Here is a 15,135-nt window from a genome sequence, read left to right on the forward strand (position 1 = left end):
CTAGAATCCGGGCAAAAAATTGACAAAACTGCAAAAGGTAAGCCTTGCTTTTTTGACGAATCTGGGCTAAAATTAGATAAAATTGCAAGGGGTAAGCCTTGCATTGTTGACGAATCTGGGCTAAAATTAGATAAAATCGCAAGGGGTAAGCCTTACATTTTTTGACGAATCTGGCCTAAAAATTGATAAAATCGCAAGGGGTAAGCCTTTCATTTTTGATGAATCTGGGCAAAAAAAATTAATAAAATCTCAAGGGGTAAGCCGTTCATTTTTGATGAATCTGGGCAAAAAAAACGATAAAATCGCAAGGGTTAAGCCTTTCATTTTTGACGAATCTGGGTTAAAATTAGATAAAATCGGCTTGCATTTTTGATGAATTCGGGCAAAAAATTGACAAAATTGCAAAAGGTAAGCCTTGCATTTTTGATGAATCTGGGCTAAAATTAGATAAAATCGCAAGGGGTAAGCCTTGCATTTTTGACGAATCCGGGCAAAAAATTGAAAAAACTGCAAAAGGTAAGCCTTGCTTTTTTGACGAATCTGGGCTAAAATTAGATAAAATTGCAAGGGGTAAGCCTTGCATTTTTGACGAATCTGGGCTAAAATTAGATAAAATCGCAAGGGGTAAAACTTGCATTTTTGATCAATCTTGGATGAAATTAGATAACATCGCAAGGGGTAAGCCTTGCATTTTTGATAACAAATTTGATAAAATCGCAAGGAGTAAGCCTTGCATTTTTTAAGAATCTGGACAAAAGTTTGTCAAAACCGCAAAAGTTGAAGCGTTGCATTTATTATGAATCTGGGCTTAAATTAGATAAAACCGCAAGGTGTACGCCTTGCATATTTTTGACGAATCTGGCCTTAAATTTGATAAAATCGCAAGGGGTAAGCCTTTCATTTTTGATGAATCTGGGCAAAAAATTGATAAAATCGCAAGAGGTGAGCCTTTCATTTTTGATAAACGTGGGCAAAAAAAATTATAAAATTGCAAGGGGTAAGCCTTTCATTTGAACGAATCTGGGCTAAAATTAGATAAAATCGCAGGGGGTAAGCCTTGCATTTTTGACAAATCCGAGCAAAAAATTGACAAAATTGCAAAAGGTAAGCCTTGCTTTTTTGACGAATCTGGGCTAAAATTACATAAAATTGCAACGGGTAAGCCTTGCATTTTTGACGAATCTGGGCTAAAATTAGATAAAATCGCAAGGGGTAAGCTTTGCATTTTTGACGAATCCGGGCAAAAAATTGACAAAATTGCAAAAGGTAAGACTTGCTTTTTTGACGAATCTGGGCTAAAATTAGATAAAATTGCAAGGGGTAAGCCTTGCATTTTTGACGAATCTGGGCTAAAATTAGATAAAATCGCAAGGGGTAAGCCTTACATTTTTTGACGAATCTGGCCTAAAAATTGATAAAATCGCAAGGGTTAAGCCTTTCATTTTTGATGAATCTGGGCAAAAAAAAATTAATAAAATCTCAAGGGGTAAGCCGTTCATTTTTGATGAATCTGGGCAAAAAAAACGATAAAATCGCAAGGGTTAAGCCTTTCATTTTTGACGAATCTGGGTTAAAATTAGATCAAATCGGCTTGCATTTTTGATGAATTCGGGCAAAAAATTGACAATGTTGCAAAAGGTAAGCCTTGCATTTTTGATGAATCTGGGCTAAAATTAGATAAAATCGCAAGGGGTAAGCCTTGCATTTTTGACGAATCCGGGCAAAAAATTGAAAAAACTGCAAAAGGTAAGCCTTGCTTTTTTGACGAATCTGGGCTTAAATTAGATAAAATTGCAAGGGGTAAGCCTTGCATTGTTGACGAATCTGGGCTAAAATTAGATAAAATCGCAAGGGGTAAGCCTTGCATATTTGACGAATCCGGGCAAAAAAATGACAAAATTGCTTTTTTGACGAATCTGGGCTAAAAGTAGATAAAATTGCAAGGGGTAAGCCTTGCATTTTTGACGAATCTGGGCTAAAATTAGATAAAATCGCAAGGGGTAAGCCTTGCATTTTTTGACGAATCTGGCCTAAAATTTGATAAAATCGCAAGGGGTAAGCCTTTCATTTTTGATGAATCTGGGCAAAAAAAATTAATAAAATCTTAAGGGGTAAGCCGTTCATTTTTGATGAATCTGGGCAAAAAAAAAACGATAAAATCGCAAGGCCTTTCATTTTTGACGAATCTGGGCTAAAATTAGATAAAATCGCCAGGGGTAAATCTTTGCATTTTTGACGAATTCGGGCAAAAAATTGACAAAATTGCAAAAGGTAAGCCTTGCATTTTTGATGAATCTGGGCTTAAATTAGATAAAATCGCAAGGGGTAAGCCTTGCATTTTTGACGAATCCGGGCAAAAAATTGACAAAATTGCAAAAGGTAAGCCTTGCTTTTTTGACGAATCTGGGCTAAAATTAGATAAAATCGCAAGGGGTAAGCCTTGCATTTTTGACGAATCCGGGCAAAAAATTGACAAAAATGCAAAAGGTAAGCCTTGCTTTTTTGACGAATCTGGGCTAAAAGTAGATAAAATTGCAAGGGGTAAGCCTTGCATTTTTGACGAATCTGGGCTAAAATTAGATAAAATCGCAAAGGGGAAGCTTTGCATTTTTTGACGAATCTGGCCTAAAATTTGATAAAATCGCAAGGGGTAAGCCTTTCATTTTTGACGAATCTGGGCTAAAATTAGATAAAATCGCCAGGGGTAAGCCTTGCATTTTTGACGAATTCGGGCAAAAAATTGACAAAATTGCAAAAGGTAAGCCTTGTAAAATTAGATAAAATTGCAAAAGTTTAAGCCTTGCATTTTTGACGAATCTGGAAAATCGCAAGGGGTAAGCCTTGCATTTTTGATGAATCTGGGCTTAAATAAGACAAAATCGCAAGGGGTAAGCCTTGCATTTTTGATAAATCTGGGCTTAAAGAAAATAAAATCGCAAAGGGGTAAACCTTGCCATTTTAACAAATCTGGGCTAAAGTTAGATAAAATCGCAAATCCCAAATTCGTCAAAAAAGCAAAACTTACCTTTATGCGATTCATCAAATTTGTCATCAAAAAGGGGGGTAAGCCTTGCATTTTTTACGAATCTGGGCTAAAATTTGATAAAACCGCATTACCCCTTGCGATTTTATCTAATTTTAGCCCAGACTCGTCAAAAATGCAAGGCTTATCCCCTGCGATTTTATCTAATTTTAGACCAGATACATCAAAAAAGCACGGCTGACCCCGTGCGATTTTATCTTTTTTAGCCCAGATTTATTAAAAATGCGAGGCTTATCAATTTTTTTGCCAAGATTCATCAAAAATGCAAAACTTATCCTTTACGATTTTATCTAATTTTAGCCAAGATTCATCAAAAAGGCTTTCGATTTATCTTATTTTAGCCCAGATTCTTAAAAAATGCAAGGCTTACCCCTTGCGATTTTATCAAATTTGTCATCAAAAATGCAAGGCTTACACCATGCGATTTTATCAAATTTGTCATCAATAATCTTGAGATTTTATCAAACGTTAGCCCGGATTCATCAAAAATGTAAGGCTTATCCTTGAAATTGATAAGCCTCGCATTTTTAATAAATCTGGGCTAAAAAAGATAAAATCGCACGGGGTCAGCCGTGCTTTTTTGATGTATCTGGTCTAAAATTAGATAAAATCGCAGGGGATAAGCCTTGCATTTTTGACGAGTCTGGGCTAAAATTAGATAAAATCGCAAGGGGTAATGCGGTTTTATCAAATTTTAGCCCAGATTCGTAAAAAATGCAAGCCTTGCGATTTTATTAAATTTTAGCCCAGATTCGTCAAAAATGCAAAGCTTATCCGTTGCGATTTAACTAATTTTAGCCCAGATTCATAAAAAATGCAAGGCTTTCCCCTTGCGATTTTATCAAACTGTTTTCCCAGATTCTCCAAAAATGCAAGGGTTACCCCTTGCGGTTTTTTCAAACAGATTCGTCAAAAATGCAAGGCTTACCCCTTGCGATTTTGTCAAATTTTTCCCCAGATTCATCAAAAATACAAGGCTTACCCCTCGCGATTTTATTTGGTTTTATACAAAATCTGTCACAAATGCAAGGCTCACCACTTGCGAATTTATCTAATTTTAGCCCTTATTCATCGGAAATGCAAATATAAATAATTTTTGCCCAGATTCGTCAAAACTGCATACCCATTGCGAATGTATCTGATTTTAGCCCAAATTCATCAACAAATTCATGGCTCACCCCATGCAGTTTTATTAAATTTTAGCCCCAATTCATCAAAAATGCAGGGCAAATCCCCTTGCAATTTTATCGGATTTCATACCAAACTCGTCAAAAAGGCACGACTTACCCCTTACGATTTTATCTGATTTAAGCTCTTATTCATTCAAAAATACAAGGCTTACCCCGTGCGAGTTTATCTGATTTCAGCCCACTTTCATCCATAATGGAAGTCTTAACCATTGTAATGTTTTTTTGATTTGGGGCAATATCAAAATGAAAGGCTTACCCATGGCGATTTTATCTGATTTTAGCCCAATCTCTTAGGAAGATACAATTTCTGCAACAATTTAACATTTATTTTCATTTCTTTCAGCCTTGAAATTGTTATGTCCGCTTTGCCTGAAAAAAATAAGCGGGGTACAAACACGGAAACCATACTTAGTCATTATCTCTAAAAAGGGTTTTAAAGTTAAAGCAAATTTGTGCAGAAAGTTAGTTAGAGTGAAGACCAGGCATTCAGGGGACTCAAAGTCTGATCGAAATCAGCGTGGTGATCACCCATTAGAACCCTTAAGGGATGGCTAGTCCCGGTCCCTCCTTTACTTTCCGACACGGGATAATCATCCTACCCTAATTTGGGGAGAGACATGACGGACCCCAATCACTTACTGGTGCTAGCAGTAAAAGTCATGTCCCTATGGTACGGGGCGGGATTCGAACCGGGTCTCCCAGCTCTGGAACGCACGCAAGCGAACGATCCAGTGCACCGTGTCGCCACAGTGCCCGTTGGTGTTAGGAGGTGATTTTAAACACTACTTAAATAATGAACTGCTATGCCGACTTAGTAAAAGAAAAAGATTGGTAGCATTGGGATTCGAACCCGGGTCAGTACCATTGAAAGCCCTCCTCTAACCGCATAGGCTACGGTTCCCTTATGTACTTAACTGAGAAATAATGCATTGTAATGCATCGGAGCGGAGTTTCGAAGTGATAATGTACTGGAATGTTTAGTGAACAGCGCCGTCTCCGAAATAGGAGAAGCTTTCCCCTTTTCTTGGTTTGATCAAGTGATCACCAGTAATGCGTTTTTCTCTTGGGTTGATTTTGGATAAAAAACTTATGGGTACAGCTTTGGTTTGTTGTCGATATTATTGTTCTAAACTAAAAAGCAATATATTTAAAGTGCTGTTACAGTGGCCTTTGTTTGGATGTGGCGGTTCTTATATCGTTCGTGTAATTCTTTACTTGCCATCTTTTGTTTTAATTTTCACAACAATTATTAGAATGCTGTGTTATGTACTTGAATGCATTACATTTCTTCTGGAGTTGCTGGTCGCGTGTGTCAATTTGTTTGTGTTTGCAATGTTCTCTTTACCAAATCACGTGGTACTTGAAGGGGTGGTATAATGGAATGCGAGGAGCTGAACGTTCTTTCCCTGTGGGTCTACCTTAACTTCTATCCGTATGCCTTAAAATGCAGTGGACACTATTGGTAATAACTATCATCATAAAACCTTTCTTGATTACGAGTAATGGGAGAGGTAGTCTTGGCCCAAGACGATGGTAGTTTGCAGAGTGTAGTCTAGATTTCGAGCCGTCCACGTAACTAAATCATACCGTGGCGGGCGCGCTTTGGCGATTCAACCGCGCGTAGTACACTATCCAGAATCAAGCACCATCGTCTTGGGCCAAGACTATGGGAGAGGTTGATAATAAAAAACTGTCTGAGAAACAGCTCCCTCTGAAGTGACGTAGTTTTCAAGAAAGAAGTTATTTTCCACGAATTTGATCAAGCATCGGAAAGCACACAACTTCGTGTGACAAGGGTGTTTTTTCTTTATTATTATCTCGCAACTTCTACGACCGATTGAGCTCAGGTTTGTTATTTTATGCATATGTTGAGATACAAGTGAGAAGACTGGTCTTTATGACATTTACGTATAGTGTCCACTGTCTTTATGAACTCAGCAACTGTCTTATGTCACTGAACTTTAGGCAAACCGGAGAGAAGCAAATTTAGATGCCAAAAATGTGTACGACTTACCCCCCCCCCCCCTCTTAATTATCAAATCTTAGCCCTTTTTTTTCTTTTTTTGGCAAAATATTGCAAAGTGGGTGGTTCCATCCGGATATAGCTCAATTTCAACCCAAAACACCCCCTTAAAGTTTTATTCATTTCAGCCCTTTGTCGACTAAACTTTAATGTTTACCACTTGGGAATTTTATACTAATTTCCCAAATATCGACAAAAGATCCAAGGGGTAACCCCTTGGGAATTCATCCGATTTAAATAGTTTCGAGAGAAATACAAGGTTTTGCCCCACCTCCACCCCCCCCCCCCCCCCCCTTGGGATTTCCTAAACCATACTTAGTCCTTGGGATTTTATAGGATTTAACCCATTTTTTGCAAAATTTCAGAGTGTAGGCCAAGTTAAAGGCAGTGGACACTATTGGTTAATTGTCATAGACCAGTCTTCTCACTTGGTGTAGCTCAACATTGCATAAAATAACAAACCTGTGAAAATTTGATCTCAATCGGTCGTCGAAGTTGCGAGATAATAATGAAAGAAAAAACACCCTTGTCAAGTTGTGTGCTGTCCAATGCTTGATCAAATTTGCGGAAAATTACTTCTTCCTCAAAAACTACGTCACTTCTAAGGGAGCTGCTTCTCACAATGTTTTATATTTTTATTATCAACCTCTCCCCATTACTCATTACCAAGTAAAGTTTTATGCTAATAATTTTTTTGAGTAATAACCAATAGTGTCCACTGCCGTTAACACTTTCGGGATGAGGTTATGATTCAACTCAACATTCACAAACTCAAACACTTTAAACTGGTTATTGATATTCACAGCATTGTCAAACCTTAATTATATTTTATTATCAAACAGTTGTTTTCTTCTCATATACAATCAAGTATAAATGCCTTTGTAACACAACCAACCACACCACTTTTATTATACTACACCCTTACAATTATATTACGGCAGAATTTTGAAATAACACTTAGACCATTGCAAAAACAAACCGGGTGAAATGAAAGCAGTTTCTTCTTTAGTTGTCAACTTTTACATCTCGAAACTTATACGACGACTTGACCTTGACTTTCGGTAGATAAGACATTTTGAGGGGTTTGAATGGGTGTATTCAAGATAATTAATCCGAAAAAAAAACATTGAAAGTGACTTAAGTGAGTTTCCCTTATCGAACTTCATCTTATTTAACCAACACTTGTTTTGGGAAAATAGTTTTTTGCAAGCAAGCTCTTCTCACTGAACTTCGATAACAAAATTTCCACAGAATGTTATTTTTTTGCAAATGGTGGGATACATACTGATCTTTGACAATTTCTCAAATGTGTCCATGCCTTCAAGCACGGAGATTCTGTTAAAGCTTAAAAGTCCCGGGCTGCATTGAATAAACACTTGACAATTACAGCACACTGAAGTAGATAATAAGATGAGCTTCTGAATGACGTATGTGCAAACTCAGCTGAACCCTCGACACGTAAAGGGCTTCAGCGTCTGGCTACATAACTTCCTGTTGAATAATTCGAAACGGGAATAATTATGTTCATTTGAACAACTGCTGGCAACACAATAAAATAAGATAATCACACACTTTGTGTATTTCGTTGTGTTGTTTCCTTTTCGTTGTGGATGCAATGGTACTTCAGTGAAGATGGTGAAGTGGTTTCTTTAACAATCAGAATATTCAAGTATGTATCCACACAAATATATTTTGATTACTTAATTCTATAAAATTTGAACTTAAAACAGCAATCCTACGTGTACTTTACCCAACAAATGGACACTTCAGTACTGCCAAGATAATTATCACTTGAACAAAACAAAACTCAAGTCAAGTTTGACCCAACAACAACAAAAAACATGAAATTATTTTATCTTACATGTAATTAGTATTATTTACATAAGCTTTGTGCGATCTAATTGCACACAGTGTACACACACAATATCACATAAAAACCCAGCTTTCCAAAGCCCTTCAACCCCCTGTAGAAGTTGAATGATTTTGAAAGATTGAAGCATGTTTGCCCATGTTGTCATTCTTCTACTGTTTGTAGGTAAAAAAGTTGCAATCCTACAAAACCCTTCGTATCGGTTGAAGGACACAGTCACTAGGGATTCTACCATCAATTGTTCTGAATTGATGTTAACGAGGGGAGACTTTTTGGACGCATGGTGGCAGCAGACTAACCAGTTAAATCCATTGTTCTCCATAATGTGCGGTAGGTCTCCTGCCACCTAGAGCAAGTACGAGTGCGCATATTTAGTCAAGTGTGCACATTTTTTTAGTGGACTACTGACCAGCAACTCGCATGTGGAGTGACGCACTCACTCGAACGACTCATTTGGAAGTCTAGTCAACCATCCATACCAAGAAATTCAACACTTCATTTCCTTCCCCGTTTCAGTGATAGTGTCACTGCTTCCCCTCTGCGCTTCACACATATAAGCATGGAAAAGGCTATTGGGACCAGCGCAGAAACCATGGTTATACCAAATGGTCGACCACAGTAGTTAGCCAATGGTCGATCAACCTTGGTTCAAGGCAAAACAGTCAATCTTTAGTTAACCATTGTGCACACTCAAACCTGCTCTTAGAAAACCAAAGTATCTCATTAAAGCATCTCCCTGAAACATCAAGGGGCTAAGTTTAATATAAGTGCATCACAGCAATAGCTATAAACAATTAAATGAGTAGATTTGAGACTAGTGTTCTTAAAAAGACTCCGTAATCTCAATCTACTTCTTGGTTTTTGTTTTACAACAGCTCATGTTGGAAAAACGTCTTGATAATCCTCACTTGTACGGTAGCTTTCAGTGACTATCCACATTTCCAAGTTTCTGAGCTAAATTATCAAATAAAGGCTGCCGATAATGTGTTGTCTTTCAGATTTCAACGATATCGTACCAGAAAGATTGTGGAGTGTGGATTCAGAATTGTACAACCATAAACTTTGCTTGTGGAGTGTGGATTTGAAAACCATATTATGGTTATTGTGGATTGCGAATATCAAATCGTTCCTTGTAATTGGAAAGACATCTTACCAAAGTTGCACGTCTTTACAGTAATTAAGCTCGGACACATGCAAATGCATACATGGTCACTTTAGGCATCCGTACAATAGACGTTTTTATAACAATCAATAAAATCACAATCCATATATATATATATATAATTTATTTAAACCTAAACACATTGCAATCACTTTGTTCAGAACCATTAGTGTATTAACAGCAAACGGGGTCAACTTAACAACTACAACAAGTGTGAGAAATAGTGGTGAAAAAAGGAACACTACTTTCTAGTTGAAAATACACAGACACTATACAACGGTGTGTTTAAATACAAATGAGGAAATCGTGTTACCACCCACATACATGTAGGTTTATTTTAATCTTGAACTTGCAAATCTATGTTGAATAAGTTATTTATTATTTTATGTACTTCCCCAGCTTTCAGGACAGGGAATGAAAGACTAGTGTTTGTTCTAACTACAAGGCAAAGCCCAAATGTTTTTTTAATCACAGCAACCTTCAACAACAATCAGCGAGTATGCAGTGGTTTAGTTGAAGGTGAAACACCAGGGCCCAATTTCATGGCTCTGCTTACCACCGTGTTCTGTGCTTACGATCAAGATTCCCCGCTTACGTGCAAGCGCCGAATTTCTGTGCTAGCCTTGTAAGCGTAGAATGCCTTTTAAACATGGAGTACACACGCGCAGAAGCCAAAATTCGCCGCTAACCCGTGAAATACGCTTGCCGTAACAAAGAGTTCCCTGCTTACCGTAAGCGTCGATTCTGAGCTTACGGTAAGCAGAGCCATGAAGTTGGGCCCTGCTTTAGAATGCGGATGGTCCAGGTTTGATTCTCACCAAGGATACCTGCGAAAGTACCGAGTGTAATATCTTTATTTAGTGAACAATGATGAAGAGCAAAGCTCATAATATTAACCCTCCTACTCTTGGAACGATTGTCAAGTTGACCTACTGTATTTGAAACTACTTAATAACAGGTAATGTAACATGTTGCTTTCATTTTAAATTGTGGTCTTTGGGTACAGAAATCTGTGTTGTCTGCCTATTGAATTATGTACTAATTATACATACAGTTACTTGATGCTCAAACAGCTTGAAAAACTAAGAAGGGCAACACAAGTTTATCTGAACTGGTTTTATTTTTACAGTTTCCGATTGAATCTTGCCTCTCGTAGTGAATTCTCTCTCTGCTTGAGCTGGCTGTGTACTGAATCTTTCAGGTGGGGCTTGGTGAACCAGTCTGCAGCAAAATCACGGATATTCTCTGGTCTTTGAGTCAGGACGTCACTGTAGTGCATACAGACAACAGATGGGTGTTGATTAATAACATGCAAAGATCAATTAAGTTCGCTGAGGGACAGGGGATTCTGAAAAAGTTGTGTGGACAAAGACAGGGATATAGCCAGGGACTTGCAAAAAAATAATGACCCACTTTATACAATAGACCTTTATCACGGTGTGGCCATCTTGATTTTACACCATTCCAACTCATTGTACCGAATTGGGCTGGACGAAATAAGAGTCTGGCACCACGTTTGCGAAATTAATGGTAAGCATTCATTACTGTTATTGGTAACAGGGAACATGACCAAGATGGTCATCCAAAATTCCACATTATTTCAGACATGAAGGTCATATTATCATAATTACCAAAAGTGTACTTTCCCTTTTTTCCTTTTAAAAAACATGTTTGTGTCATAAAAAAACGCGGGATAAGGCTTGATCAACATGCAAACAAATCTTTTAAATGTGCGCGCGCACTTTACGTCTAATATAAACAAATTTCATGAACCAATCAGCGTTGTTTCTATGGCGCACTGACCATGGTAGCGAGGCCGTCACACATCCCATGTATTTGCCAACAAAGATTAACAATGACTCTTACCCAAGAAATCCTGCAAGAAGCACATCTACCTCCGGGTGGTCGCGAAGAAATTTCTCATTACCCAACCTAGTTTGAATCTATAGAAAAAAACAGAATTGTGTTAAAAAAAGTACATGTATACATGTACATGTATGGCATCAAAGTATTAAAATATTATTCGGCATTTCGGCACCCCTGAACAAAGATATTGACAAAATAGGGACTCCGCCAATATAGGGCTAGATAGCTCAGTTGGTAGAGCGCCGGCACGTTAATCCGGAGGTCGTTGGTTCGAATCCCACTCTAGTCAGTTCTTTGTTCAACCCCAAAAATCAAAATATTAACTACAAAAACCAATCACGAAAATCACAATTAGATTGAAATGTCCATAGAATTTTTGTTTGTATGGATTTTCTTAAAACGATAAAACACAAAAAAATTAATGTATGCATACGTCCAATACAAAAGTACAGTTACTATCTCTGAATTTGTCATTATTGTGGGCTCTGCAGGAATTTCCCATAAGCAGTAGTGATTTAGATGTGGATCTAATTTATGACCAACAATGAACTTTTATGCTGCTTCATTGTAAAAAGACTTTCAAGCAATTTTAAGCCATTCATGCAAATTTCAATAAGTTATATTCATGAACAAAAAACTACTTTGTAACAATAAATTTAACTTTTGGTAAATGACTTATTTGCACACATTTATTTCATTGCTGCCCTACAAAACTTACACATTTTTACAAAGTTTTATAAGTATATTCAAATTATGAGTAGTTTACAGTATTACTTAGTATCTTAGGATATGAAAGTTTACAATGATTTAGATAGTTATATATTAGGAAGCTTTTAAAGTAGGACAACAATTAGGTTAGGGTGAAGCAGAGGCTTTTGTGCCTTAACCTATGGACAAACAAACAACATAAAATACTATACAGAAGAAAGAAAACACAAGACAGACTAGACAAACAGAATACACGACAGAGGCTAATATATGACGGTGAGTAAGTTAACAATATACTTAAATAAACCTATGAATAAGCATCAAGAAGTTTTTTTTTTTCATTTTCTTGTGAATGCAGGAAGAGTGATTGAAGATTTAATTGAGTAACTCAAATTATTCCAAAACATAACGCCACGTTGAACAAGACTATTTTGGTATAATGTTGTTCTCTGATGACCAAAGATAACTTTATTAATATTGATTGGTATCATATTCACTGTGAATGTGACTGGACGCTGTTGTCCAGTGGTTATGTTAAATTACAGACTCAAAAAAAACGCAACTATGAGGTTGTGGGCTTGAAATCCTACAAACAAAGATAACCACTGATTTCACAATGATAAGTAAATAACCACAATTTAGTATGGACTTGTGCAATCCGTATCATAAGGCCAAGTAAAAAATAAACATCTTTAGAAAATACTTAACTTAAAAAATCTGTTGGACAGTCATAAACAAATAAGGTCATCTTCCTTTTTTTTTTTTTTTTTAACCATGTTTTGTTTTGGTTCAATGTCTCGTCCAGCAAGTTTCATTTTTTATCAGAAGTTTGCCTTTTTTTTTTTTTTTAACCATGTGATTGGGGGGGTTCAATGTCTTGTCCAGCATGTTTCGTTTTAGATTGTAAGTTTGTTGTGAAAAAAACAATGGATTTTTGAAATTTCAAAAAGAATGGTAGCCATCTTGATAATAAAAAATAAAAAGCCCCTCCGATCCTCATCCCGTTTTTTTAGAAACCCGGACTTTAAAGGAACACGTTGCCTTGGATCGGACGAGTTGGTCAAAACAAAAGCGTTTGTAACCGTTTTTTATAAAATGCATATGGTTGGAAAGATGTTTTGAAAGTAGAATACAATGATCCACACAAGTTTGCCTCGAAATTGCGTGGTGTTCCTTCTACTGTGCGAACTAACATGGTCGGCCATTTATGGGAGTCAAAATTTTGACCCCCATAAATGGCCGACGTGTTAGTCGACGAAGTAAAAGGAAAAACACGCAATTTCGAGGCATGTTTGTGTGGATCATTGTATTCTACTTTTACAACATCTTTCTACCCATATGCATTTTATAAAAAACGGTTACAAACGCTTTTCAAAGACCAACTCGACCAATCCTTTAATTGTGTCGTTTTTTTACACAGCCTAGCTTTCATAATCATAAATAATGATTACGAATGTATTTATTACACCCCTTGCCTTGTGTTGAGGTGGATGGGAAGTTTCTGACACTCCCTTGAGACTTGAAATCATCTAAACAAGCAGTGTTTCAACAAACAAGTGACATAATGACAGTAAAATTGCAAAGAAATAATATGTTGAACACTTTGTAAGTACGTTCAAATCAATCCGCCGCTTGCCTTCTTTGTTGCAATTTGCGTCCTCTTGGTTGTCATGTTTGTGGCAGTTGGATTGGATTCAGAACATTGTTTGAATCTTCTATATCAACATTAATCATGATGCATATTAAGTGGTTTATAGTTAACAATTGTTAACCCTGCGCCCTTCGTATTGCCGTTTACAACAGCTAGGCCGAGTGCAGTTTCCCTATGTTACACTGTGCTTGTTTCAATGTTTGTAGTTTTTGTATGCAAAACAACAATGTCCGGAAACAGGGCAAGCCACTTGAAAATGTGTCATATCCCTCTGCGCTGACTTTTCGATCTAAATATTCCCTGAAATTAATGCCACATTGTCTTCGACATACTCACTTTAAATTGGTTGAGTTTTTCCTGCTGTTCAGCGCTCAGGGCACCCAGGTCATAGCCCTCCATACCTCGGGGCGGATTGTGATTTGGGACCGCCATATTTCAGGTTGACATGGAAATCTCCCGTTGAGATTCGTAAACAGCGCCCTCTATAGGTCGAATTAGTCTCCAAGGTGGATGTGTGGGCGCGCGATGGGGTGGAGCCATATAGCGAGCTCGGATGATAATGAGCATGACATTATTTTTCAGGGAAACAAAAAGCACATCACAATGGACCCAATTTCACTGCCAACGACAGATGGAAGGTCCAGTTTCCAGATTTACTTCGGGAAAAGCATCCAATGGCAACAAAGGGAACAGCCCATAAGCTCGGGTGAGCCCCTGACAAGAGCTAAACGAACGACCACTCCCCACTCTCGTATACCCGCAGTGTCGTCATGCACCTGGGGCAAGCCCCCCAAGTGACCCACTCCACATGCAGGGCACTTGGGGCTGACCCGGGTGAGCCCACCTGGAATGACGTCAAAGCTATTCGAACGCACCGGGGGCGCAGTACAGGGTCGACCCAGGGGGAAGCTAAACGAACGCACCCTGTATGAATTCGATCGAGGAGGCATGCAGAAGAATCAGGGGCCGATTTCACAAAGCAATAAAATTCATCGCAAGACAAATGTTCAGTATCACCATAGTGATTTGTATTGTGACATCACACTTTACTTAGCAACTATGATTGATTTGCAGTTACGACCAATCTAAGATCTTTGTGAAATCGGCCATGGGACATTCTGTCCAATATAAAAATTAAGTCAAACCGTGTACAAACGTATTTTGACAGTGCCCTCTTTTGAACCACACTCATTCGGCCCATGTCAAGTCCCATTAAGGGGGAGGGTAGAATGGGACACCAGCACAGTCAAAGACCTTATACATTGACGTCATCCAGCGGTCACCTTAGTGGGAAAACGGTGACGAAACAATCGAAACGCAGATTTGTACGCGCGGTGCTCAGGATTGGCCAATGAACAACCTCCTTTTGACCTAATTTTCAAGTAAATAAATTTAATACCTCTCTCATAAGTTATTTTGTTTATAATAAAATCAACAAATTGTTGGTATACATTGTTACCAACAATAGCGATCTTTTCTTGATTTAAGGCCGGTTTATAGTCGGTCGCGCGATGGTCGCGCAATCCTAAGACTGAGGCCTAAAAACCGTGTCTTTTTGTGATCGCGCGTCAAGATTTCCGACGCCCGACCATCGCACGACCGACTATAACTCGGCCTTTACA

At 37.9% G+C, this 15,135-nt stretch overlaps 1 protein-coding gene across 1 annotated transcript; it reads right to left on the minus strand.

The window, feature by feature from the left end:
- Nucleotides 1-7,045: 7,045 nt before the first annotated feature.
- LOC139942058 (RIIa domain-containing protein 1-like) lies at nt 7,046-13,990 on the minus strand. Its single transcript, XM_071938742.1, has 3 exons — nt 13,850-13,990; nt 11,155-11,231; nt 7,046-10,556 (listed from the first exon to the last, which is right to left on the minus strand). The coding sequence occupies exons 1-3, from the start codon at nt 13,943-13,945 to the stop codon at nt 10,412-10,414; spliced, it is 318 nt and encodes a 105-aa protein (XP_071794843.1). The 5' UTR covers nt 13,946-13,990; the 3' UTR covers nt 7,046-10,411.
- Nucleotides 13,991-15,135: the final 1,145 nt, after the last annotated feature.

The sequence above is a fragment of the Asterias amurensis genome, chromosome 9, assembly GCF_032118995.1.
Source record: "Asterias amurensis chromosome 9, ASM3211899v1".
Lineage (NCBI taxonomy): Eukaryota > Metazoa > Echinodermata > Asteroidea > Forcipulatida > Asteriidae > Asterias > Asterias amurensis.